General features: G+C 53.6%; 1 protein-coding gene across 1 annotated transcript in view; it reads left to right on the forward strand.

Moving 5' to 3' along the window:
- Positions 1-23,931, forward strand: part of pik3cb (phosphatidylinositol-4,5-bisphosphate 3-kinase, catalytic subunit beta) — a 36,859-nt gene that overhangs the window by 9,432 nt on the left and 3,496 nt on the right. The window contains 19 exon segments of the mRNA XM_048980651.1: positions 1,708-1,786; positions 9,495-9,681; positions 12,149-12,374; positions 13,080-13,303; positions 15,503-15,694; positions 16,368-16,498; positions 16,500-16,536; positions 17,405-17,491; positions 17,591-17,842; positions 18,123-18,219; positions 18,464-18,594; positions 19,236-19,289; positions 19,592-19,780; positions 20,665-20,786; positions 20,896-21,039; positions 21,155-21,254; positions 21,698-21,891; positions 22,635-22,744; positions 22,826-22,904. Of these exon segments, the coding sequence (XP_048836608.1) occupies positions 9,529-9,681; positions 12,149-12,374; positions 13,080-13,303; positions 15,503-15,694; positions 16,368-16,498; positions 16,500-16,536; positions 17,405-17,491; positions 17,591-17,842; positions 18,123-18,219; positions 18,464-18,594; positions 19,236-19,289; positions 19,592-19,780; positions 20,665-20,786; positions 20,896-21,039; positions 21,155-21,254; positions 21,698-21,891; positions 22,635-22,744; positions 22,826-22,904 (2,522 nt within the window). The 5' untranslated portion in view covers positions 1,708-1,786; positions 9,495-9,528.

Genomic DNA, 23,931 nt, shown 5'->3' on the forward strand with positions numbered 1-23,931 from the left:
AAGTGACCCTTCATTTGCATTTTTGCCACTTTATTTATGTACACTGTCACCTTATTTTACATCCCAGTCAATGCACATTTTTTATCTTTAAAGTATTACTATTAATCTTATGTTTGTTTCTGTAGCTGCCTTTTGCCATGTGACTGTTTACTGATGCTAATATTAGCTTATATTGAAACAAACAGTTTTGGTTGTATGACAAAGATCTGCTTATAAATGCAGTTGTTTAAACGTGTGATAGGTGAGCTTCGTAAGATATTACATGGCGATCAGGGCATATTTTAGTGGTGAGTTTTGGTCCTGTGAAGGGAGCAGTTACAGCCTCGGGACTCGCCTGAAATTTGGCGCACAGACGTGCAGTGTGACGGCGGAGCAGTGCGGAGGCGCAGTGCCGCTCACTGTGTGGGAAGTGCGTGCGGAGCGTGTGTCATGTTAAGCAGGAGCCAACCATGCGTGGGCCCTTAGGGACAGCTTGTGAGGTCATCGTTGTCCCAGAAGGCCGTTTCCTCTGCTGCCTTCCTGGCCACGTGAGGTCACACCCTTGTAAACAAGATAGTGCGTCTTGTTTGTGCTGAAGTCAGGCCTCTGGGCAGCGAGTTATATCATCTGTGGGATCAGAAGCTCTGCTCCTCGATTCGGAGGTTACTCTTTGAAGATGAGTTTGTGAAGCGTACAGACTTCCTGTCTCGCCAAACAGAACTTATCCATTTATAGTAGGGTAAGGTAAACAGAAAGCTGCGTACTTCAGTTTAAGGTGACACTTCAGGGAACAGGGTTTTTTTTTTCCCCCCACAGCGATCTGCTTCTCCTTTTTGTTCCAAACTCATGGTGTAAAAACAGGTTTGCCAATAACAGCTGCCGCTTTCAGAACGAGGGATCGTTCCTGTTCCTTAAATGGTGCCGCTGTAGTTGAATTTCCATGAATTCCCCCGCTTGCGTATTTGTCTACCTGTGAATTGGTGACGCTGGTGAGGCACCGAGCTTAGCAGAACAGGAACAGCACCTGTGGAAGTCCCCAAGTGCCCTGTGAAGGGACTTTGTGCTCCGAGAGGGAGCCGCCTCTTTGTCAGACCTCTAAGATCCTGAGGTGGGTGCAGCGGTTCTGCTCTCATGGAAATCCTAACCGACGCGAAAGTCATTGGCTTGGGAGTTTAAGACGCGGTTTCAGCATTTGAAACATTAACCTCACCTTAACACTTGCTGCTAATGGGGAAGGGTGAATTATTGAGAAGACTCTTTGCATGGTTGACTGAAATGTGCCGTGCATGGCACTGCCTTCCGGCGCATGTCTGCGTGCATGAGGGGGACGCAGTACTCTCCTGCCTGCTATGGCATGCTGCAGCTCCTGTGCAGCTCTGTCTCTGACGCACAGACTTGTCCTTCCCGCGGGCAGCATGGTGCTGAGTCAGGCGTTTTCCGGAGCACCGTAGGCCTTGCACATGCCCGCAGGCAACCCCAGGCTTCCTGCCCTTGCCCTCAAGATGGCCCTGATGGTCGCATGTGGGGTTGCGATGGTGCCGCAGTGAGAGAGGAAGAGACATGGAGGGAGAGAGAGTGCTACAGTACTTGGCCAGTCAGTCCCCTGCTGCCTCTCTCTCTCTCTCTCTCTCTCGCTTGCTCACCCTCCCCCCACCTCGCCCTCTCTGTTTGACTGTTCCTCACACACAGATACACACACCTACCTCACTCCGCTTCCTCGTATTTCAGATGCTGTACCCCCCATTGCCTTGGATCTCCTGAGTTTGGAGGAGTGTCCCGGGAAGTGACTGCTCCAAGCTGACATCAGGTAGGTGCATGCATGCGTGCGTGCGTGTATGTGTGTGTGCGTGACTCGCACGCGTGCCTGCTCCGTGCTCACGGAAATGGGCGGTACAGTGGCGTTGGGCAGGCTGTAGCAGGCCCTCCGCGATAAGAGGGACAGAGGCGAAATGGTGCCCCACAAACCCCGTGACTTCGTGGGAGCGCCTCGGAGATTACAGAAACCGTTCAACTCGCCGCCGTCACTGACTTCTGGGAAAAGCCTCCCAACCTCAGGCCCGTGTAGCTGGAATGTGTTTATCCGTACACCATGGAATCTGGGAGGGGCTTTGCCTTGACAGGCATGGAATGTCGGAGATCTTCTCAAACTTCTCGCCTAGGAAGCAAGCCTCACCTCATGTCGTACCTAACTGTTAAATTGTTTGTGTGGGGGGTGGGCTGCTTCCTATAAGCTCTCTTCGTTTGGCTTTGTACATGTTCCTGGAAAACGGTGCCATTCCAGCCACAAGCCCAGCCCTCCTGCCTTCAGGGTGGGGTGGGGGTTCCTCATTGTTCATGTTGTTTGTTCTCTCCCCCACTATGTTTTTGGATTTGTGACTAGCTTGTTGGCCACCACCTCCCTACATACATGCACTTCTTATGTCTTGCAGTATAAGGTGCCCCCCCCCAACCCATTAGTTGATGTAGGTCCAAAGATTGGGATATGAACCGTGAATATTGAGTACTACCCGTGCCCCCCGGCACTGGCGTGCCCCGCCCGCCTATCCTCATTTGTCCCCACCTGTCCTCATTTCACCTGCTTAGAGCTTAATTGTGACATCGGAGACATCCGCATAGAGAGGCGCCGCTTCGGTGTCGTAGCTGCAAGGCATGCTGGGCAATTTCTACAGGTGTCTTTGTTATCTATTCCGCCAGCTGAGCGATGAAGTGCAGGACCTGTTTGAGTCGGCCGTCCCGAACGAGGCGCGGTTTGCCTTGTATTGAAATGGCCCTGTCTGTCGGCGGATGCCGGACCGAATGGCCCTGTCTGTCGGCGGATGCCGGACCGAATGGCCCTGTCTGTCGGCGGATGCCGGACCGAATGGCCCTGTCTGTCGGCGGATGCCGGACAGAGTACTGCATCGCTCTTACCGCTGCTTGCTCTCTCTCTCGCTGTCTTACTGACCCGGGTTTCCATCACATGACGACCCTTGCCCTGATGTTTTTTTTTATCAGCCTGCCAGGCATGTGAATCGGATCGACCCCCCCCCGCCCCCCTTTTGTGCCTCTCCGAGGACGTTCTGTTGGCTGTACCTCTGTGGTATCAGTGATGTTATCACCGCTGGGGAATGTGACCACTCTCGGTCTGGCTCACCAGCCGCATGCTGGGCTTGCGAGGGGCGCCCTCCCGGTGGCCATATGGGGTACTGCGGTGTGAGAAGTGGGCACAGAGGCCTAACCATTAACCACTGACGGGCGGTGAGTGGCGATTTCCTTTGTCAGCTTAGGCTCTCAGGCTTCTGCGACTCGATTTGCTCTCTGAGTGAACAAGATGGATGTGCTGGACAAATCGGCCCGAAATGTTTGTGAGGTAAATGATTAACTCGGGGTTATTAAGAGAAACACAGAGCTGTTATCTTCATGTCGCCTGGCCTGAGAGCTACAGTAAAGTGAAAGTTACCTTTGAGTTCATTCACAGAGTGACGGTTCCTTGTGTACGAGTCCAGTCCTCCTTCAGCCCCCACCGCCTCACCAGTCTGCCGTTCGCTGTGCTGTGCGGCCCCCTTTTATCGCGTATGGCTGTCCCTGGACCCCTGGTGGCTGCGGGGGCCTTATTGATACAAGCCAGCTACACCTTTGGTTACCACTCGCTTCCAGTCCTGTGTGAGCTCCTCTGGGAAAAGCGTAGAGCGTTTGTTTTATGTGAGTACCGGCCTGAATCTTGTTTTGTTTCATCTGTCACTTGATCCCGGTTCCACAGAAGCACTTGAGAGAGAATGGAGATCCCGTTCGTCTCCTATCCCCGTGCCGTGATTCGCTGCTGACTCTCAACATCCATTAAGCGGAGGCAGCTTAGTGCTTGTGTTGGGGGAAGGGGGTCATTTGTGGCCACTGGGCCAGGTGCCAGCAGAGCTGACGTTCATCTGCCCGCCTCGTTTTATCTCGGTCGTCTTGTGCTAACTTTCCGTTGATCATTAACCAAGGGAGTTAGCGTTTAAGTCGTGCCTGGTGTATGTGGCGTTTCAGCAGCTGTCTTTCAGTGCAAGCGAATGACTTATCTGCCATAAGCCAGTTTCTTCACTTAGTTTGTTGAACACCGTAGTAATAATGATAAAAACTGAGGACGTTTTGTCCAGGTTTATAATATAGTTTGCTAGGTGTTCCGTTAGAGCTCAGACACGGCTCTCTTTATGTCATTTTGGTCCTCAAAACAAGTTAAGTCTGCTCAGTCGCTGTTTTTGATGCCGGCCTGATGGGCTCGCCGGGACAGATGTCACGCTGTGACACCTCTGAGTTATACAGTGACTTGCAGATCCCACGCTTACGCTAATGAGCTGGGCTCGGCCTGGTTTTGTTCTGGGCAGGTGGCGTGCAATAGCCTCAGTCCCAGGAGCTGTACGTGGAAGGTGCACATTGGTAAATAAACTCACACTCTGAGACGTGCGCCCTGGGTCTGGCACTCGTCCAGCACATCTGAAACCGTACCCGGTGGTATGGAGGGGGGTGTGCAGGTCCCGCAGATGTTTGGCTGGACGGCGCGTGTGTTTGAGCCGTTCCGCTTGTGCTTGGCCTGATACGATCTGCAGTCCTTTGCATATCGTTCCTGTATTAGCTTTCTACTGCGCGTGTGACCGCTGTCTGCTTTCGTGAAACGTACACCTTCAAAGCTCCGTATCTGCCGGGGCATGCTCCAGGTTCGAGGCTGAAGGACCCCCACCCCACCCCACCCTACCCCACCCTGGCACGCGAGTTCCACTTAATTCAGCTCCCATCTCCCATATTTTTTCATTCCCTCCTTGCTCTGATTTAAAATGACTTTCGGTTGTAACCATCAGTAGGACGCAAACGCGTTCTGCTTGCGCTCTGTCCCAGGTTACAAGCTGCGAGGTTGGGAAGACGAGGGGGGGGGGTCTCCTGTCCGCCACTGGCCTCGACCGGACCAGTCGCCCGTGGTAATGACAGGGCCCGTTCACAAGGATTAGCATTGGCTGGTTCGTATGTGTTTGTTCTTGAATGTCTGGTACTGTTAATATTAAGACATTAGAACTAAATCTTATCTGAAATGGAGAGGGCTGATGTCCTAAATGATCAGATGTTTGTGATCAGCTGCTTAAACAGGAGCCGAATGGTCAGGTGCTCATTATCGCTGCTTTGAATGCATGGTGGCCACTCAGCCAGTTTGTAGAGAAGTAGCTGAGATCTTAATTAGGCTCAGACTCTGCAGCAGCACCCAGCCTGGTTTCCCTGGTGGCTGTTTTATGGCTTTGTTTGTTTCTGTAGGCTCCTCCCCTATTCACCCATAGCTCCTCCCCCATCCAATGCCCCCCCTCCCCCCCATGGCTGATACTGTTTTGACTTGCTTTTGCGACGAATGAACCCCTATCAACTCTGCAAGTGAAGTCATGTCATGTGCTGGGAGCCAAGTGTCTCGCTGCTAGGGGCGGGGGGGCTGTGGCTGGCCTTGTGTTGCGGGGGGGGGGGGGGGGGCATGGTATTTGGGTGGAGGAGCAGGCTGCCGGATAGAGCATCTGTAGCTCCAGTCTAATTCGACCGCTGCACCTCTGACCCAGACAACTACCCCCCCCCCAGCATTTCTATTCCTCCGATGGACCCCTCCTGGGAAGATCATCCTTTTCCCAGTCTGTACACTCTGGCCTCAGCGTATTCATCTTTCCCAAGAATTCAGTGCCGCTTGCTCTGATACTCGCTCCGTGAGTCATAACGTCTGGGTTTCATGGATCCGTGTGCATCTGCCTGGAATAAGCTGACACCCCCCCCCCCCCCCCCGCCACCGCATATCTCGCCATCTCCCTTGCCGCACCACTTGGTCCATTGAAATCAGTTTGGCTTATCTGGTCAACATAATGGCTCCTTCTGTTGTATCTGTTGTATCGGTCCTAATGTCATCCCACCAGGTAACCCAATTTATTTAATATTTTAATATGTGCATGTATACAAAAGTTCTGCCGGAAATTAGGGGAGCTCAATATCCTGTTTGAGTCTGTGTTTTATCGGGAAGCGTCAGGCTGCTGTTTGCTCTGCACATTACTGTCTACTCTCTCTCTCCTGCGTCTGGTGACACCAGCGTCCCCTTACCGGTTGGTCGCACTATACCTTTTTTTTCACCCATGTGCCGGCGACTGTGTAAAGCCTTTAATCTGTTGTGTTGTCAGCGTGATCTCATTCGGTGGGGCTGCGCCGTCATGCTGCCCGTGTAGCCAACTGCGGCTAATGGCCGTGGCTGATCAAGGAAGGAAGTTGTGCCGTATCCCGTATGTTCTGGCTGATCCGGTTCGCCGGTGTGGCCTGCGAGGGGTGAATTTTTGAGTGCTCAGATAGTGGGAAAGAGCTTGGGGGGGGGGGGGCGTGTGAGAGGCAGCTATGCAACCCTCAGCTCCCTCCCTGAGTGAGGTGGGATGTAAGCTAGTTGTGGGCTCACTGTGGGTCATCCACCCCCCCCCCCCCCCCGGTTGACCCCGGTCTGCCTCGAGGGTTCGGGGGCACATACAGGGAGCAGACGAGGTGGGATGTACCCCAGACCTGTGACTCGGCTCCAGTGTGCTGGCTGGGGTCCGATTCCACTCGTCATTGACATGATTCAGCTACGGTCACCTTGCAGTCAGCTGGGGCGGATCCCGGTAACCGCACTGACGAGAGGCGGCACAGATGTTCCAGAAATGTTAACCGTTGAATTTCCTTGTGGTCGTCGTGACGGGCTATCGGCCGGAACCGCCGCAGCTCAGGAGGACAAACAGCCGCCCGAGATTAGAGCCTCGCACTTCCTGTGTGAGGTTTTCCATCTTCGGCTGATGTGGTCCTTTGGGGGAGGGGTGGCTATCGCACGGCCTGACAGCATAACAGGACATTAGTGTGATTAATAAGGCTTTCGTAATATCAGCAGGAAATGCTGCAGCGTGCCTCTGACAGTGTCTTCCTTGCGCTTGCCAGCCGCAGCAACAACCCAGGGCAGATCCAGAGGGTTAAGAAAGAGGGTGCCTCTGTTCGTAATTGCCCCCCCCCCCCCTCCACTGATGTGGGCCTTGGGCCTGAACAAACAGTCTGTGTAAGGGAGCCTCGCGAATCTGGTGTTTACAGCGTTTCATGCCTCGCATCTGGGAATGCTGATGTCGGGAATGATGCCGGCCAGCTTCTGATCGTAGGGACAGGCTATGAACTCCAGTATAGTTACAGGTGCTTCTCTCAAAGCTGTTTGTCGATTTTCCAGAAACATCTGTCTATCCCCTGCCAGTTGATGCAATAGCTCACCTCCCCCTTCACCAGTGCTGATGTTGACAGGCTGTTGAATTTGTAATCTCTCGGATAACTATTTTCGTAACCACCCCCCCCCCCTACACACACACACACACACACACACACACACACACACACATACACACACAGCCCCCATTTGTTTTGCTTAGTTTTGCCCTACCCACGCACTCCCCAGCAACTGGCAGGACCCCTCTGCTTCATGGCTGAAGAGGAGCCATCAACCCATTTGCCGGGGGTGTCTTCTGACTCACTTCGGACACACTGAGTCACACCCCCCCCCCCCCACATACCCTCCTGTGTGTCTGGGGGCTTAAACAGGAGCCGTGGCAGCGTGTCCCAGTCAGGGTGACCAGCCGCTCAGGGCTGCTGAGTGGTGTTATTTCGGATGCTGCTGTGCCTGTACTTTCATCCTTCGCATCCCCCCTCCCCATTCCAGTTGTCTCCTTTTACACCTGTGTGTATCAGCCTGGCCCTTCGTCACCTCCCACTGGTTTCCAGTGAGATCCTTAATCTTCATTTTGGGGAATCTGTGGCATTCGGTTTGCTGGCTGGTGTGGGTCTCGTGCCAATTCCCCCCCCCCCCACATTCCAGAACGGTTGTTTGTTGCTTGCAGGCTGTGTGTGTGTGTGTGTGTGTGTGTGTGTGTGTGTGTGTGTGTGTGTGTGAGAGAAATGTCCTTTTCAGATCAGAAGCGATGCTGTTCACATGGAATAACCTTTGTGGATGGTTCTACTCATGTGGTGAATCCCCCCCCCCCCAGGCTATGTTGCTGGCCTGGGTGATGGGCTGCTCACTCAGTAATGTGATCCAGTAGCAGATCGCAGTGCCTCCTTTGATCTGTCTGCTCCTTTCATGAACCATGTTGGATGACAGTGTCAAATCCACGGTTCCCACTTAAGCTGCCAGGTTTCTTACAGACGCCTGCCTTTTGGAGCACAATCGTTCCTGCATATACACTGATATTCTTGCGTTTGTTTGGATCGCAACCCAACCGAAGTGTTGTTACGATTTATTTCCACGTTTCACAGCTGAGAAGTGATTTCTGTGATGTGTACAGATCGGTGCTCCAGCCTGGTCTAGCTGATGGTCCCTTAGCTGAGGGCGTCATTGGAGCTCAGTTCTCCGTATGTTTGCGACGTCAGTTTCTGTTACACCTGCTCCCAGAACCATGCTTGGGTCTACACAGAATCTGTTATGCTAGTCCGTGCACCGCGTCCCAGCAGCCCTGGATCCATGGAGGTTCTGACTCCCCATTCCCGTTTGTACCTCCCTCGGGGGGGCCCTGTCTGGCATTCTTTGCCTGTTTTTTCATTCTAAGAGCCGTTGTTGATCTCGCTCCCTTCATGTGAAGGGTGAGTGTATCGTCTAATGCCGATTGCGGTAACAGTTTCCACCTCTCTGCCTTTTTTAAATTGCATTTATACATGTGGTCATGACTTGTGCGTTACTGTTACTGTAACCCTGGGGTGGGGGGGTGGAGGGTTGTGGTGGGCCCTGCTTTCATCCCACGCCCCTCGGCTTGTGGCTTCAGCTCTGCCCTGTGAACAGCGTACATCTCCAGGAAACCTTTCCTCCACCAATGTATGCTGTTCTCCTGATGCAATATACATTTGTGCAACATGGAATATGACTTTTTTTTTCATAGATAATATACTGACCTCTCAGCATTGCCCTTTAAAAAGTGTTTATTACCCTTTTGATTTGTGTCTAAAATAGCATAGTCCTGAGAACTGATTGTGTCAGACCGATTGCGTGTTTTCCCACAGCGGAGCTTGATTGGGCGCTGTGTTCGTGTTCGACTCTGAGTGGAGCGCAGGTGTGGTTTACGCCTGATCCGAGCTACTCGCCTGGTCGCTCACCAAACACTTGAACCGTCCGCCTTCGCTGTGAATCGTTGGAGTATTTCCTGTTGACGTCTCAGTCCTTTTGCGTAGAGTAAGTCGGAAGCATGAGGCGTAGGATTTTCTAGACCGTGATGAAGACTGGCCCCGGCGCCCCCTTCTGGTGATGGATGCATCCCTGCTGTGCAGTTCTCTCCCCCCCGCTGTTCGGCCATAAGCAGAATGCGGATAGTGGCTCTTATGAATAATGGATGCAGGCATCTTGCTCTATGGCTAATTATATGCTACTGCTGCTGGTGCTGAGCACGGCCTGGTGTCCTGCCCGCGCTGCCCCACATTCTCATCTGAAGTGGCCCCCATGCCATTCTGGGGTTCCCCCCACCTTTGACCGTGTTTCTGATGTTGTGGTCTCCCTCCCGCAGGTCCATATGGTTGTGCTGGTGTGCAACTTCTACCATGCCTCCCGCCATGACGGACACTCTGGACATTTGGGCGGCCAACTCCCAGCTCTCCAACGAGGACTATGTCGCCGTGGACTTCCTGCTCCCCACCGGCATTTACATCCAGATGGATGTGGCCCGGGAGGCAACCATGCAGCACATCAAACTGGTAGGCAGGCTGGGGGAGGAGCCTATCAGTGGTGTAGAGGAGGGGCCGTCGGTGGATGGGGGAGGTGCTGTCGGTGGATGGGGGAGGAGCTGTTGGTGGATGGGGGAGGGGCTGCCGTGGTTGAATAGAGGGAGGGGCTGTATTGAGTGGGGTAGGAGTTTAGTTCCTCCCCCATTCACCATCAGTGAGGGAGGAGCTGTATTGAGTGGGGTAGGAGTTGTTAGTTCCTCCCCCATTCACCATCAGTGCGGGAGGAGCTGTATTGAGTGGGGTAGGAGTTGTTAGTTCCTCCCCCATTCACCATCAGTGAGGGAGGAGCTGTATTGAGTGGGGTAGGAGTTGTTAGTTCCTCCCCCATTCACCATCAGTGAGGGAGGAGCTGTATTGAGTGGGGTAGGAGTTGTTAGTTCCTCCCCCATTCACCATCAGTGAGGGAGGAGCTTTTGGTGGATGGGAAGAGGCCATTGGACGGGGGAGGGGCTGTTGTGGGTGAATAGGAGAGGGGGTGCCGTGGGTGAGGTAGGGGGTGTTGGTTAATGGGGAGGGGCCATTGGATGGGGGAGGAGCTGTGGGTGAATAAGGGAGGGGCTATCGTGGGTAGGGGGTGTTGGTGAATAAGGGGAGGGGCCATTCATTGGTGGGTGACGGGCTTGGGGAGTGGCCCCCTTTTTTGGGTGTCTTGATCGTAAGTCATCAATAATCAAAGTAGCTGACTGTCCTATTTTATTTATTTTTTGTTTTTTTCCTTCCTGATGCTTCCAAACTCGACATTTACGCGAAAGTGAAATGTGGCAAGAAACAAAGGAAGAAATGTTTCCTGGTAGCTTTCGGGATGCCATAGAATATGAATGTACGCACATGTGCTTTACAAAGAATGCTTGTGGTTGGCCTTTGTCGATAAACAGAGTGCTTTCCGCAATGCGAGCGCGTTGAGCTGAGAGACGGGAACTGCTCTTTGAGAGAGTATGCCCCCCCCGACCCCCCTGGCCCTGTGGGCAGTGACCTTGCTGTCATCGGAGCCGGGACAGGCCGGCTTCAGGGCGATTTCTGTTTTTGCAGGTGGTTAGCTCAGTGTTTTTGTTTTTTCCCAGGGATTGCTGTGCGGCAGAATCACCCGTTACTCATGCTTACAGACACGCGGCTATTCAGAAGAATCTGCTTTGCTCTGTCCGTACGAAGGCGGTGCAGCAAGCAGATCGGATGTCCAGGCACTGGATTCACATTAACATACAGATAACATCCGAGAGACAATCTAGAAGCGGTCTTCTTTAAGCAGTTGGTTAGAGTCGTGTTAGAGGTGTGGAATGAATACCCACCAACAGATGCGAGATCTCGCAGTCTGTGCCCGCTGGTCGACGTTTGTGACCGTATTGAGGTGTAATTGAATTCCTCTGTAATTACGTTTTAATGTCTTTTGGTCAAGCAGATCTTGGTTGTCATGCAGAGATCATTCTGGCTTCAACTGTTGTCAGCCAATTAAAGAACAAGCGTAAATGCTGCTAGCTTTTTCAAACTGTAAAATAAATGATTTTTAATTTTTTCTTATTTTTACGACCGTGTGGGTTTTCTGTCATCCCCGTTGGGTTTACAAGAAGCTCACAGCAAATTTACGATGGAGCTCAATTCTCAGCTGGCTGTTTCCTACAGCTTATTCCTGCTGATTTTAGTGCTTCGAAAAGGAGACGTGAGTGGTCAGGCGGGGGGGTTAGGGCAGCGTATGAGACGCTGGTTCGGATTCAGGATCGTGTCAGTACAGGTGCTCACTCCCCCCTTTTTTTTTTTTTTTTTTTTGAGGTGTCAGTTAATTCAGCTAATTCTCAGGTGTTTTGAGCCACCCCCCCCCCCCCCCCGTTCAGCTGAATAGGGAGGGCAGCGAAACAGTATCAGGCTCTGTGACGTTTTCAAGCCCCGTGGTTCTCAGCTGACTCCCCCCTGCCTACACACACCTCCTCAGACCCTTCACCCCTATCATGGGCAACAGAACATATGAGTCATGCCATCTCTTCTGTGGAGCCACTGACTCGCATCGTGTCATCGTGATTTCTGTGTGTCTGTGTTTCTCATTTGTCTGTGAGTATGTCTGTTTGTGTGTGTGTGTGTGTGTGTGTGTGTGTGTGTGTGTGTGTGTGTGTGTGTGTGTGTGTGTGTGTGTGTGCATACCTATCTTTATGGGGACCGGTTTCCTGGTCCAGTAACTGCTATGAAAAAGTTAAAAATGCAAAAACTCTTGTATTTTGCTTGGTTACTTATGGTTATGGTTAGGGCTGGGTGGGGGTTAAGGTTGTCATAGTTAGCGTTAGCATTTTCCCCATAGAAGTGAATGAGCGGGCCCCATAAGGATAGGTATATCCTACGTGTGTGTGTGTATGGGGTTCCCTCCATTTGCTCTTCGCCGATTCTGTATCGGTGTGGCCGTGTCCCACATGAAGCAGACTCCTCCGGTCACACTGGTTCTCCCCTCATGCAGTCACTATGGAAAGAAGCGCAGCGGCACCCCCTGTTCAGCTTCCTGGGGGACATGGAGTCTCACATGTTCGAGTGCGTGAACCAGTCAGCGGTGCATGAGGAACTGGAGGATGAGACCCAGCGCCTCTGCGACGTGCGACCCTTCCTGCCTGTGCTGCGGCTCGTTCCTCGCAACTGCGGCCGCGCCGAGCGCCTCGACTCCAAGATCGGCGTGCTCATCGGCAAAGGTGAAGCCTACCTCTCCGTGCCTGTGCAAATCCTGCCCAAGGAAACATGACCGACCATGACGGCTCATTCGTTAGGCTCATTTACACTAACCAACCCAGACTGGTCTCTTAATGGGCAATACACTGCTATTCCAAAATAATTATATTAATAATAAATAAGGTTGTTTGTGATTTCGGAAGTCGATCATCCCAGAAATATTGCCCCTAAAATCTGGTATTAAATGTGCATTTGATCATTTGGCCTATGGATCAATCACTCAAGGTCTCTGTTAATTTAAAGGTGTGTATCGAATGTTTCAAGGTCTGTTTTGTGTTTCTATTAAATGCTGCATATATTTTGTTGGGCCTGTTGTGGATTATGGCCCCATCTGTTAAAAGCCGTCAGTACACGTGCCTCCTTAGTGCACATGTGGTTTGTGTGGGGTCTGCAGTCCTTTGTGAGACCTGCAGGCCAGAGACACTAGATCATGCATGTCCTTCCGGAGCAGACCCTGCACCCTGAGGGCTTTCAAGTGCTCATGCATGTTCATGGTAACTGAAGGTGACCAATCAGATCAGTCTGGTATCACTCCTTTCATTACGGCCCTGTTGGATTCGGGCGATGCACACTGGCCAGAGGGTCTCATCGCGGTGTCCGTTTCCCATCACCTTTCCGCTGCTTTAGTTTCCGTGGTGACTGTGACGGATGCTGCGGTTCTGTCTTAGGTCTCCATGAGCTCGATGCTCTCCAGGATCAGGAAGTGAAGGACTTCCGCTCCAAGATGTTCCGTATCAGCGAGGAGAAGATGCAGCGTGTGCAGATGATGACCTGGATGGAGTGGCTGGAGAGCTGCTTCTCGCCACAGGTGGAGGTGGGAGCCATTGACGGCCTGCAGGAGAAGCTGTTCGAGGGGGCCCTCAAGGTCACCATGCACTTCAGCCAGTCCCAGGTGCGTGGGTCTCTGATCCGCGGGGCAGCAGTACCTTGTGGGCCATCTTACACACATCCTCTGGCAGGAAGTAGGTTTCCAGTCGGAGGATGAGGTGGCCGACCACCAGCCGCCATGCTAAGACATGTTCAGGTCTACCCCTGCTCCCTCTCCTATTCTATTGGCTTTCAATCAGAAAAGGTGGGATCATATGCCAAAACAAATGGCCATTTTAATGGTAGAAAGCCGGTGACCATCTAACAGATCCTGCCCTTTCCTGCCAGTAAGTCGGCCTGAAAGCCTCGAGTTCCCAATGTGGTTTTGGGTGTGTGGGCCATGCTGGTGGAGTTGAGTTTCTTCTTCGGTCTGTGCACAACAGTGCTTTGTGGCCGCGTGAGCTGCCGGAAGCACTCGAGGGCGGTCTCAGGGGCTCCCACTCGCTCTCTCTCCCGCACTCATTGTGTCATTCCTCATCTCCCACACGATCCCAGTTTTCCAGGAAGGTACAGCCGCCCACACAAACGCGGTATCTGCACACATGTCGGCGCCGATCAGCCCATGCACAGACTCGCGCCTTCTGTCGGGGGCATGTCCCAGCAGGGAGTGGGATACCACACGGCGTCTCTAAGGAGACTCGTCTGTTCACCGGTGCCAGGCCCATCCTCTCCTTATCGCCTCCTCCCGCTCGCTCCCGTCTGCTCACCGGTGCCAGGCCCGTCCTCTCCTTATCGCCTCCTCCTGCTCGCTCCGGTCTGCTCACCGGTGCCAGGCCCGTCCTCTCCTTATCGCCTCCTCCTGCTCGCTCCCGTCTGCTCACCGGTGCCAGGCCCGTCCTCTCCTTATCGCCTCCTCCCGCTCGCTCCGGTCTGCTCACCGGTGCCAGGCCCGTCCTCTCCTTATCGCCTCCTCCTGCTCGCTCCCGTCTGCTCACCGGTGCCAGGCCCGTCCTCTCCTTATCGCCTCCTCCCGCTCGCTCCGGTCTGCTCACCGGTGCCAGGCCCGTCCTCTCCTTAACGCCTCCTCCCGCTCGCTCCAGTCTGCTCACCGGTGCCAGGCCCGTCCTCTCTTTATCCTGGGCCTGTTCTCTCCTTATTGCCTGTTCCTGCTTAGTCCTGTCTGCTTGCTGCTTCCTGGACCGTTCTGTCTTTACCTCAGTGATTTGTTCTGTTTTTTTGGGAGAGTGTGGGTCCCCCACACACACGTCCACTGATGGTCCTTTGGTGGATCAGCATCATTTTAAATCACCCAGTTGACTGTGGTTGACGCCAACTGGAAGATTAAGAAAAATATATATAATAAAAAGGAACACCCACAATAATGTCCACAGCCAGCTCACTACAATAATCTCTGTGGCAGTGATGTCATAACTTCCTGTTCCAAATGTGTCCAATCCCCCACCAACTGACTGCAATACCCAAGTCAGCCAGCGTGAGGTGCTGTCGGCCTCGCCTTTGCTGTTGTTTTCGTTGTTTGCCTTTTCATGTTATCCTCTGTGACGTGTCTTTGTTGGAGACCGTGTTCTTTTGATCGGATCTAAATCCAGTCTAACCGGATTTCTCAGGCTCGACACGTGAAGCTCTGAGATGGGGAGGGGTTCTGTCCCTGCACTCAGGCTGCAGAGAGCGGCCCTCCCACAACCGGGCAGCTTCTTGCTTTTTTGATCTTTAAAATCTTTTTTAAAAAAATGTCAACACCCAAACCACAACAAATTGCAGATTTACATTAGGCTCCTACAGTCACTGTACTGGGGGGCGTGGGACCAGACGCACCAAACTGACTCCTGCTGGCCAGCATAAAGCAGCCATCTTTGGCCCTAATGCCGGCTCTGTACCTAGGGGAGCTCGTGTCTGTGCTTTGGATGTGACCCCTGTGATGTTGTAGTAACTTAACTATGCCGAGTCTCCGATGGGTCATCAGGTTTTCTGCTTGAAGCTCTGGGTCCACTGGAGGACTCCTCTGCGAGGCCACAGCAGCCAGATGAAGAGCACACCCCGGGTTTGAGCCCTTGTAGGCTAAGAGGGCCGGCAGTCAGTCGTAGAGGGTTTGCAGCACCATTGGACCCAGGCTGGGGATCAGCACTTCAAGGCTGGCAGGCTGGTCTGCTTTAATGAGCTCACTGCGGACGAGCCCACATGGCGTCTGTTATATGCTGGTGCAGAAAGCAGACGGGCAGCCTGATCTCCATCACTGACTGTCTCTCCCCCAACCATGCGCCCCCAGGACACAGCCAGCCTGAAGGTGTCCCCGGGCATCACCCCCCGTGAGCTAACGGAGCAGGCCCTCAGGAAGTGGCTGACCACCCACAGCAGCTCGGAGGAGGTGCAGGAGGAGGTGCGCTGGGATGACTATGTGCTCCGCATCAGTGGGAAACTGGAGTTTCTCACTGGAGAGCACTCCCTCATCCACTTCAAGGTGAGCCCCCCTGTACTGATGTGCTACTCCACCTCCCCCCCCCAGACCCTACACTCGACAGGGAACTCTGTGGCAGAGGCTGCCGCTAGATGGCGTAATCGTCAGACGTAATGTCTGTCCTGTTTTTCGGACTGTACTTCCTGTGTGGTTCTCGCATCTTGGACGCCGTTGAGAAATGTGGAAGTGAAATGAATATATTTGGAGTTTGCTTCCCCCCCGTTCCTGATATGCGTGGCGCTTGCCCTGCCGAAGCCCTGTGAATGCTTGCAGTCATGTGTCTCTGCTCCTCTGCCTGCTGACTTGTTTTTCTCGTTTCGTTCTGAGTTCCGGGATTATTTCTGTACGAGATGTAGCCATGTGCTATTAAAAGGAGGCATGATGAACACCGTGGTGGAATGCAGCCCCCGGGAGCCTCAGGCTCTCGATGTTGGGGGGCGGTGGGCATTAACATCACTTCCCTGAACATCCCCCATAGCAGCTGGCCTCCATGGTAACAGGGGGAATGTAAAGATGGGAGTCCCTAGTGCTGCTTGCTTATTGGCCGCTTTCATGTCACATGTCACTCCCCATTTCCTGTTTTTCCTGTGGATGCATTATAAAGCTGTTCCCCAATCCCCCTGGTCAGTGGCATGCTCTGTGAGCACCCCACCCTCATTTTGGTCTTCCTCCCCAGTATATTCGGACCTGTGTCATGGCCATGGAGAGCCCCCACCTGACCGTGGTACACTGCAGCGCCATCCAAGTCATGTTTGAGAAGGAGATCACCGCCATCGGCGCCGTGGTCAACCGCAAGATATCCAACCCCCCCGGTGCCTCTGCCGCCCAAGCGGCGGGGCCCCTCAGTGAGTGCTACAGTCCCTTTCCAAGCGTAATTCCCTCCCAAATCTTCTCCTCCTGCCATACCTCTGTTTGTGCCGGCCCCCCTCCGGTACCCCCCCCCAGAGACAAAGGCTCACAGTGTTCCCTTTGCTCACCGTGCCTCAGTGCTACCCTGATGGTCAGATCCGTACCCCGTAGCAATCATCTCATGACCGCTTTGATCTCCCTCGTTCGCGCTCTCCGCCGCCCCCCGGAGGGACTGGTCAGTCCCTCTGCCTTCCTCTGCCTCCTGTCTTTAATTAGTGAAGGTCACAGGGATTTTAATTGGCGGCGAGGACACGATGGCCATCTCTCTTCCCAGCATGCCCATGATTCGTAAATAACACTGGGCTCGTTAACTGTGGCTCACCGCGGCCATTTGTGCTCCCCCAGAGAGATGGAGATGGGGGCCAGAACCGGCCCCTGGTGAGCCAGAGGTTCTGCTCCCTTCCTCGTTCAGCACACGCTGCCTTTCCAGCCGACGAGTGACCCTTTGAAGCCCCCCTGTGTTTGTGTCTCTATGACTCTGCATGTGCACTTTAACAGTGTGACACAGTGGAATTCTGACTATGCAGTCGTGTTATAATATACCCCCCAAATCCCGCCCCCTGGGCAGTGTTGCAACCCCCCCCCCCCCCGCACCAGGCCCACATGGCCTCAATGACAGGGAAGCGTGTGCCGTTGCCCGTGACACTGACTCATGCTGCAGTTTTAGTTGCCTGACTCGACACCAAGGAAAAGTCATGTGATTTGATATACTTGTACATTTATGCTTGGGTGACCTTTCATCACTTTCATGATCCGCATGTCTCCCCCCGTCATGGACGTCTGTGTCCCTCTCCCCACATGCAGATGCACACGTGTGTCTGGGACATCCACACCCCATTTAGGATCACGTTGGTCAAAGGAGCCAAGGTTAACGCTGAGGAGACGACCAAGGTAACCCCCCCCCCCCCACCGTCTTCACATGTACCAGAAGTTCCATTTTTTTGGGACTGAGGTGTTTCTAAACGTATGACTGACCACCCCCTCACGAAGGTCCAGGTGCGGGCGGGGCTCTTCCACGGCACGGAGCTGCTGTGTAAGCCCGCCGTGAGCTCGGAGACCAACAGCCGCAGTGAGCACACATGGGGCCAATCGCTGGACTTCGACATCACCGCCGGCGACCTCCCGCGCATGGCCCGCCTCTGCTTTGCCATCTACGCCGTCATGGACAAGGTCAAGAAGCAGAAGTCCACCAAGAGCCCCCACATCAACAAGTACCAGACCATCCGCAAGGCCGGGAAAGTGGTGCGTGATTCCCCTCTGATGCTACGGCAGCATTCCCTCCGGAATGTTCCAACATCTACTTCTCGTTACTAATGCATGAAGGTGCACGTACGTTTCTTAGCTGTAACGTACACCCAAGAGTTCCCGTCTACGTCTGTACCTATGTACCTTGCCTCAGAGATCTTCAGATATTTCCCTGGAGATGTTCAGCCATCCCATGCCCCAGTCATGCTTCCTTTTATCCTGCCCTCGCCCAATATGGACCAATGTGCATCACTGACCCTGCTCTCTGAACCCTCAGCACTACCCGATAGCCTGGGTCAACACCATGGTGTTTGACTACAGAGGACACCTGAAAACCGGTGAAGTCGTCCTCCATTGCTGGTCCTCCTTCCCTGGTGAGAACGTCTGCAGAGCCGCTGAAAGTTCACATTCAACCGGGAAACGAGGCGAATAAACAGGCAGAGAATGTCGGGGAACGCATAGCATGGAATTCCATAGTAAATAAATAGCATCGCACAGTGAATGAGACAGTGTTCTGTAAATGTACCTGGTGCCCCCCCCCACGGCCACTGTATGAGTCTAGTGGCCAAAGATGGGGGCCACCTTATATAAGGCTGCTTTGTAAATTCCATCCTGCAGATGAACTTGAAGAGATGCTGAACCCAATAGGCACGATCCAGACCAACCCATACACAGAGAACGCCACTGCATTGCATGTACAGTTCCCAGAGTACCACGCCTGCCCCATTGTCTTCCCTGCGTTCGATAAGGTCAGCCCACGCTAAAGGACTCTCTGCATTTATATTTAGATACTACGTTTACTTACAACTATAGCTGGCACAATCATTTCTTTGTCTTGGATTCAAAGCCTTATTTCACTGAGCCAGTGTTTCTCAGCCCAGTCCTTGGAGACCCCCCCCGCCCCACAGCTCCCAGCATGCTTGAACCAACCAATCAAGAACACCGAATACCTGGTACAAGTGTGCTGGGAGTATAAATTCGGACGGACTGGGGGTCCCTGAGAACTGGGTTGAGAAACATTGCTCTGAGTCGGCGTCTTCCAATCCGGTCCTTGGGGATCCACAAACGGTTCATATTTTTGTTCTCTGCCAACTCCCTACTGGGCGCAAAAATGTGGTCTAGCAGGGAGCTTAGAGGGAGCAAAAACAAGGACCAACTGTGAGTCCCCGAGGGCCAAATTGGGAAACACCGCTGTAACTTCTTAACTTCAGATAATATAACCTTATAATAACCTTTCCCCGTCAGTGAGTGTTTGCAGCGACGTGTAAATTCTAGTCTCAGTAATCACATGATGACTGCGTAATCACATGTCCTGTCCTTGCTGGCTTCACGCCGATGCCGTGGCTAGGCGGAGCTTCACTTTGATCGCTTGTCCTCGTGCTCCTCGCAGATCCTGGAGAAGGCGGCTGAGATCGCCCGTGGCAGTGACTGCATGCCCATGGTGGTAAGAGGCACACCTCCATTTTTTGGCTCCACATCAGTTTGGTGTGGTTTTTTTTTTAAAGTTATTAGTGATGACACGCCATAAGAACGCATAAACAACATTGTTTTTCTGTGGCTGTTTTCCTCCGCTTGGACACTGGAATGTTCCTGCGCCTCCCTGCCATCTAGCGTGCGGAAAATCGGAGGCTTACATAACCGGCTGCCGCCGCTCGGACGTGCGCGGTCTTGTCCGCGCCGCTGCGCCGTGCACTTCGGCACAATGGCACCACCTTGTGGCCAATATTGACTCGCTTCATCCTCTAGGGCCGGGGAGGCAAGAAGTTCCACAGTGAGCTGAAGGAGATCATGGAGAGGGACCCCCTCTCGCAGCTTTATGAGAACGAGAAGGATCTCATCTGGACACTACGATACGACTGCAGGGAGAACTTCCCCCAATCGCTGCCCAAGCTCCTGCTGTCGGTGAAGTGGAGCAAGCATGAGGACATGGCGCAGGTATCCTCACCACGAAGCCCCTTCGCCCCCACAAGACCAGATTCTTCAGCTTGCTGTCTGAATGCGCTTGTCAGGCGGATGTGTCCCATCTTACAGTGGGGGGGGGGGGGTACGTTGTCCACATCACTAGCTCTCACAGTGCTAGCCCCCCCCCGCCCCATATAAAAAGTGGCACAGTTAGAGCATGCGCTCTGAACACCCCTCCCAGTCCACTTTGAAGTGGGAGGGGTGATTGGATGGTGTCATTAAGGCGCCTGATCGATTCAGTCTCTATTCCCTCAGAAGATGAGCTGATGAAGCCCATTTAGATGAAGCCATTAGTCCGGAAGAGGCCAGTAGAGTCGGCCACTGCTCGACTGCAGCCAGGAGAGGAAACTTAGTTCCCTGATTTGCACTTGTATCACAGCAACACGAGCGTGATTCTCTGGGGGCATTTCCCTGCCCCCCCCCGGCATTGATGCTCCGGCTTAATCCAGTGTCTGTTGCCTGGCCTCAGCTGGCCTGACTCTACTGCTTACAGTGCCTTCACCGCTTAACTCTGCCGGCTCGACTCCGCTAATCTCTGTCTGTTACTTAATGGCCTGGATGCATTTCGATAGTGACTGTTTCGACGTCGCACCAGCTTGTGCCAAGCGTAGTGTTGCACCATACTGCACGTGTCGAAATATGACGTTTGTGTGGTAAGACTGAGCTGGGCAGGAGGGAAGGGGGGGTGTCAAAATCTCCCTTTACTTCTCTTCTGAAAGGTCTCTATTTTCCCGTCATCAAATCTGGCACAGGGGCGGGCGGGCAGGTGGGGGGGGGGGGGCACCTGATATGTTAATACAGGCAGAGGTGAATGTCCTGGCATGTCAATGAGTAAATATTATAAATGTCCCTTGCAGCTCCAGGCCCTGCTGCAGATCTGGCCGAAACTGAGTCCACGGGACGCCCTGGAGTTGCTGGATTTCAACTACCCGGACCAGTATGTGCGGGAATACGCTGTGCGCTGCCTGTGCGAGATGAGGTAATGGGACCCTTTGGGCCGTCCCGTCCGATCGCCTGCCGATCTACATACACCGAGACGTTCGGACTAATTGTGATGGTAAAACTTCCCGATCTCTGCCGGCGTCCAGCGACGACGAGCTGTCGCAATACCTGCTGCAGCTGGTGCAGGTGCTGCGGTACGAGCCGTACTACGACTGTGCGCTGTCGCGCTTCCTGCTGGAGCGCGCCCAGGCCAATCGCAACATCGGCCACTTCCTCTTCTGGCATCTAAGGTTAGTGCGCAATGTGTCAGGGGTTTGAGTTGCGGGGGTGTGGCTGTGTGTGTGTTTGGTGTAGAGGCTTCCGTCCCTCATAAGAGAGCTTGCGGTGTCGTGCTGCCCCCTGCAGGTCAGAGATGCACATGCCAGCTGTGTCTGTGCAGTTCGCTCTGATTCTCGAAGCCTACTGCCGAGGCAGCATCCCTCACATCGAGATCCTGAAAAAGCAGGTAATGAACCCGATGACCGGCACGCCCCCCCCCCCCCTCCCCGCTGAAATTCCGTCAGCCGTGTCCCTGTGGAGGCATCGTGCTTTAATGAATCGGCACAGCCTGTGGATAAATCCCGGAATATCCTCGCTATAAATGACAGCCCGTCCAGAAATACCCATTTTTTCCAAGTGCTGATCCCAGCAGCAGAAAGCTGCTGTGATCTGCTCCCCCACGCTGATCTCCTTAACCCCCCCCCCCCCCTTTCCTGTCTGGTCACACTGTTCAAACGCTGCTGGTTTCCTGTGTCACAGAGTCACATGCTCAGTTGGGACTCGGTGTCAGACTCCCTGTTCTTGAAGCTTTCCTGCTCGGTCAGCGTTCGTAGCAGAGCAGGACCCGGTCAGGGGATTGTGGCCTTGCCTCATATTAGTAACCCCCATTCCCCCCCCCCCACTGCACAGGTGGAGGCCCTGAACAAACTGAAGGCTGTGAATGAGCTCATCAAGCTGGGCACCATCAAGAACGTGCGCAAAGCCAAGGAGGCCATGCTGAGCAAGGAGGCTATGCTGACATGCCTGCGGCAGACGGGCTACGCGGAGACGCTGTCGGACCTGCAGTCGCCCCTCAACCCCCAAGTGCTCCTGTCCGGGATCAGGTACAGGGGGGGGCTCGCAGCCATCGGTGGATCTCAATTTTAAGGAAATTGACTCCCCCCTTCGTGGTTAGACACAGACATAGATGAGGCTCTCTATTTTCCCATAATGCTGTTTGTTTGCTGTCCAGTAGCTCATCACCCCATCCCCTCAAAACCCCCCCCCTCCCCGACAGTGAGCTCTGAACTGTGTATTGCTCTTTTAGGCTTTTTATTTTAATTTTTTTTATGAATTATGTTACTAAAGAATGAAGCTGCTGTCCAAACCCTCCAGAACGTTCCTTGGCTGGCGCTCGGCGTCAGTCACGCTCGCGCTGCTCAAGGGGAAAACCAGATTTTGTTATTTTTTGCCAAACCAGAAAATGTGATATTTGAGCAGAGCTGTTGCCGGCCATCGAGCGGCTGAAACTTGACACCGTGCCGGCGCTGTACTGCTGCAGTGCTTTGTGGGATACCAACGGTCCGCAGATGTGGGGCGTCAGCCGGGCACCCTGCACCCCTACAGCCCTGCAGGGCGAGCAGCGGTTAGCTGATATCAATCCGAATTCCATACCCTCCTTCCCTCTGAATGCGGCACTTATTGGGAATCTCAGGAGGTGGTTTTTCCTATTCGGGATGTCTGACTTGATCAGAAATTGAGCCTACCCCCCCCCCCTACTGGAGCAGAATCTCCCCAACCTTTGAGATCCTTGTCAGTTTCATGAGGCTTGACGCAGCCACCCCCCCCCCCCCCCTTCCATTCGCAGTGTTGAAAAGTGCCGCTACATGGACTCCAAGATGAAACCACTGTGGATTGTCTACAACAACAAGCTTCTGGATGGAGACACGCTGGGAATCATCTACAAAAATGGGGATGGTAAGTGAATCTGACATTGTGGCGTTGGGGGGATGTCACCACTGTCGTCGCCTTAATCCTCCGTCCCCTATCCTTCCTCAGACCTGCGGCAGGACATGCTCACCCTTCAGATTCTGCGCCTGATGGACCTTCTCTGGAAGGAGGCCAACCTGGACCTCAGGTAGATCCCAGACCCATCTTCTCCCACATCCAGCTCGCGGGATGATTGTGCTGGAGATGTTCGACGATGGGGACAGACTTGTATCCGTTTATCAATCACCTGTTGCCATAGCAGCCAGTCTGGCGTGAGGGTCTTGCAGAACCGTCTCCCTCGTCAGTGTTTTGACCCCGTTCTGTCAGACCACATGCATGCCTTGTTCTGCACGTCCGAATAATTATCGAGCCCCTCATGTGACTCGGCTGTGCAGGTGAAGGAACAGCGTTACAATGCACAGTGAAATACCCGACGCCGGCAGTGTAAAGGTGGAGCTTGAGGGTCGCGTGTCCCCCTTTGTTGCCTTGGTCCATGGAGGTTGTCACTGGGATCTCTGGCCAGCAGGGGGAGCCACTCAGGTTCTAATGAGGAAGGTAGAGGGCCTCCATTTAGGGAAACTGAACTCCTTATGGTTTAATTGTGTTATAGAACCTTATTTTGTCAAAATCGTTAAAGTTAAGGGATGCTGATTTATTTCCACAGTCCTTCTTCCTGCCTGTGATACCCCCACCCACCATCTCCCCACCCCCGACTCATCAAAGGCACCCTCTAACAGTGCTGTTTGTTCCTGCTCTGGAGGCTGTTGTCCTCTCCACCCCCAAAAAAGGCCCCTGCAGATTTCAGACACACTGCCAAGGTTCTGTAGAACCCGTCAGTTATTGTCCCACTAACCAGATCCACCAGCAGCCCAACACGATGGGGCTACTTTAAACTGCCCCCCCATCTCAAGCGATGCCAGGCCCAATGAGCCGTGACAAGGCCGCAGGTGCTGTGTCTGGAGTCGCGCCCCCCCCCCCCCCATCCTCAAATGAGGAGCAGTGCTGCTCTCTTCCTCTCTGGCTTCATCCTCCCCCCGGTCACATGATGGGGGGGGGGGACATGGCACCTCCAGCCAGCATGCCTCATCAGAGGAAGTGGGGCCTGCCCCCAAAAGGCCTCGATTGTTTGGGAACAGCCGGCTGCTTTTGTAGTCATCCCTCACATCTGGAGTGGA

The sequence above is a fragment of the Brienomyrus brachyistius genome, chromosome 17 (assembly GCF_023856365.1).
Source record: "Brienomyrus brachyistius isolate T26 chromosome 17, BBRACH_0.4, whole genome shotgun sequence".
Taxonomy (NCBI): Eukaryota; Metazoa; Chordata; class Actinopteri; order Osteoglossiformes; family Mormyridae; genus Brienomyrus; species Brienomyrus brachyistius.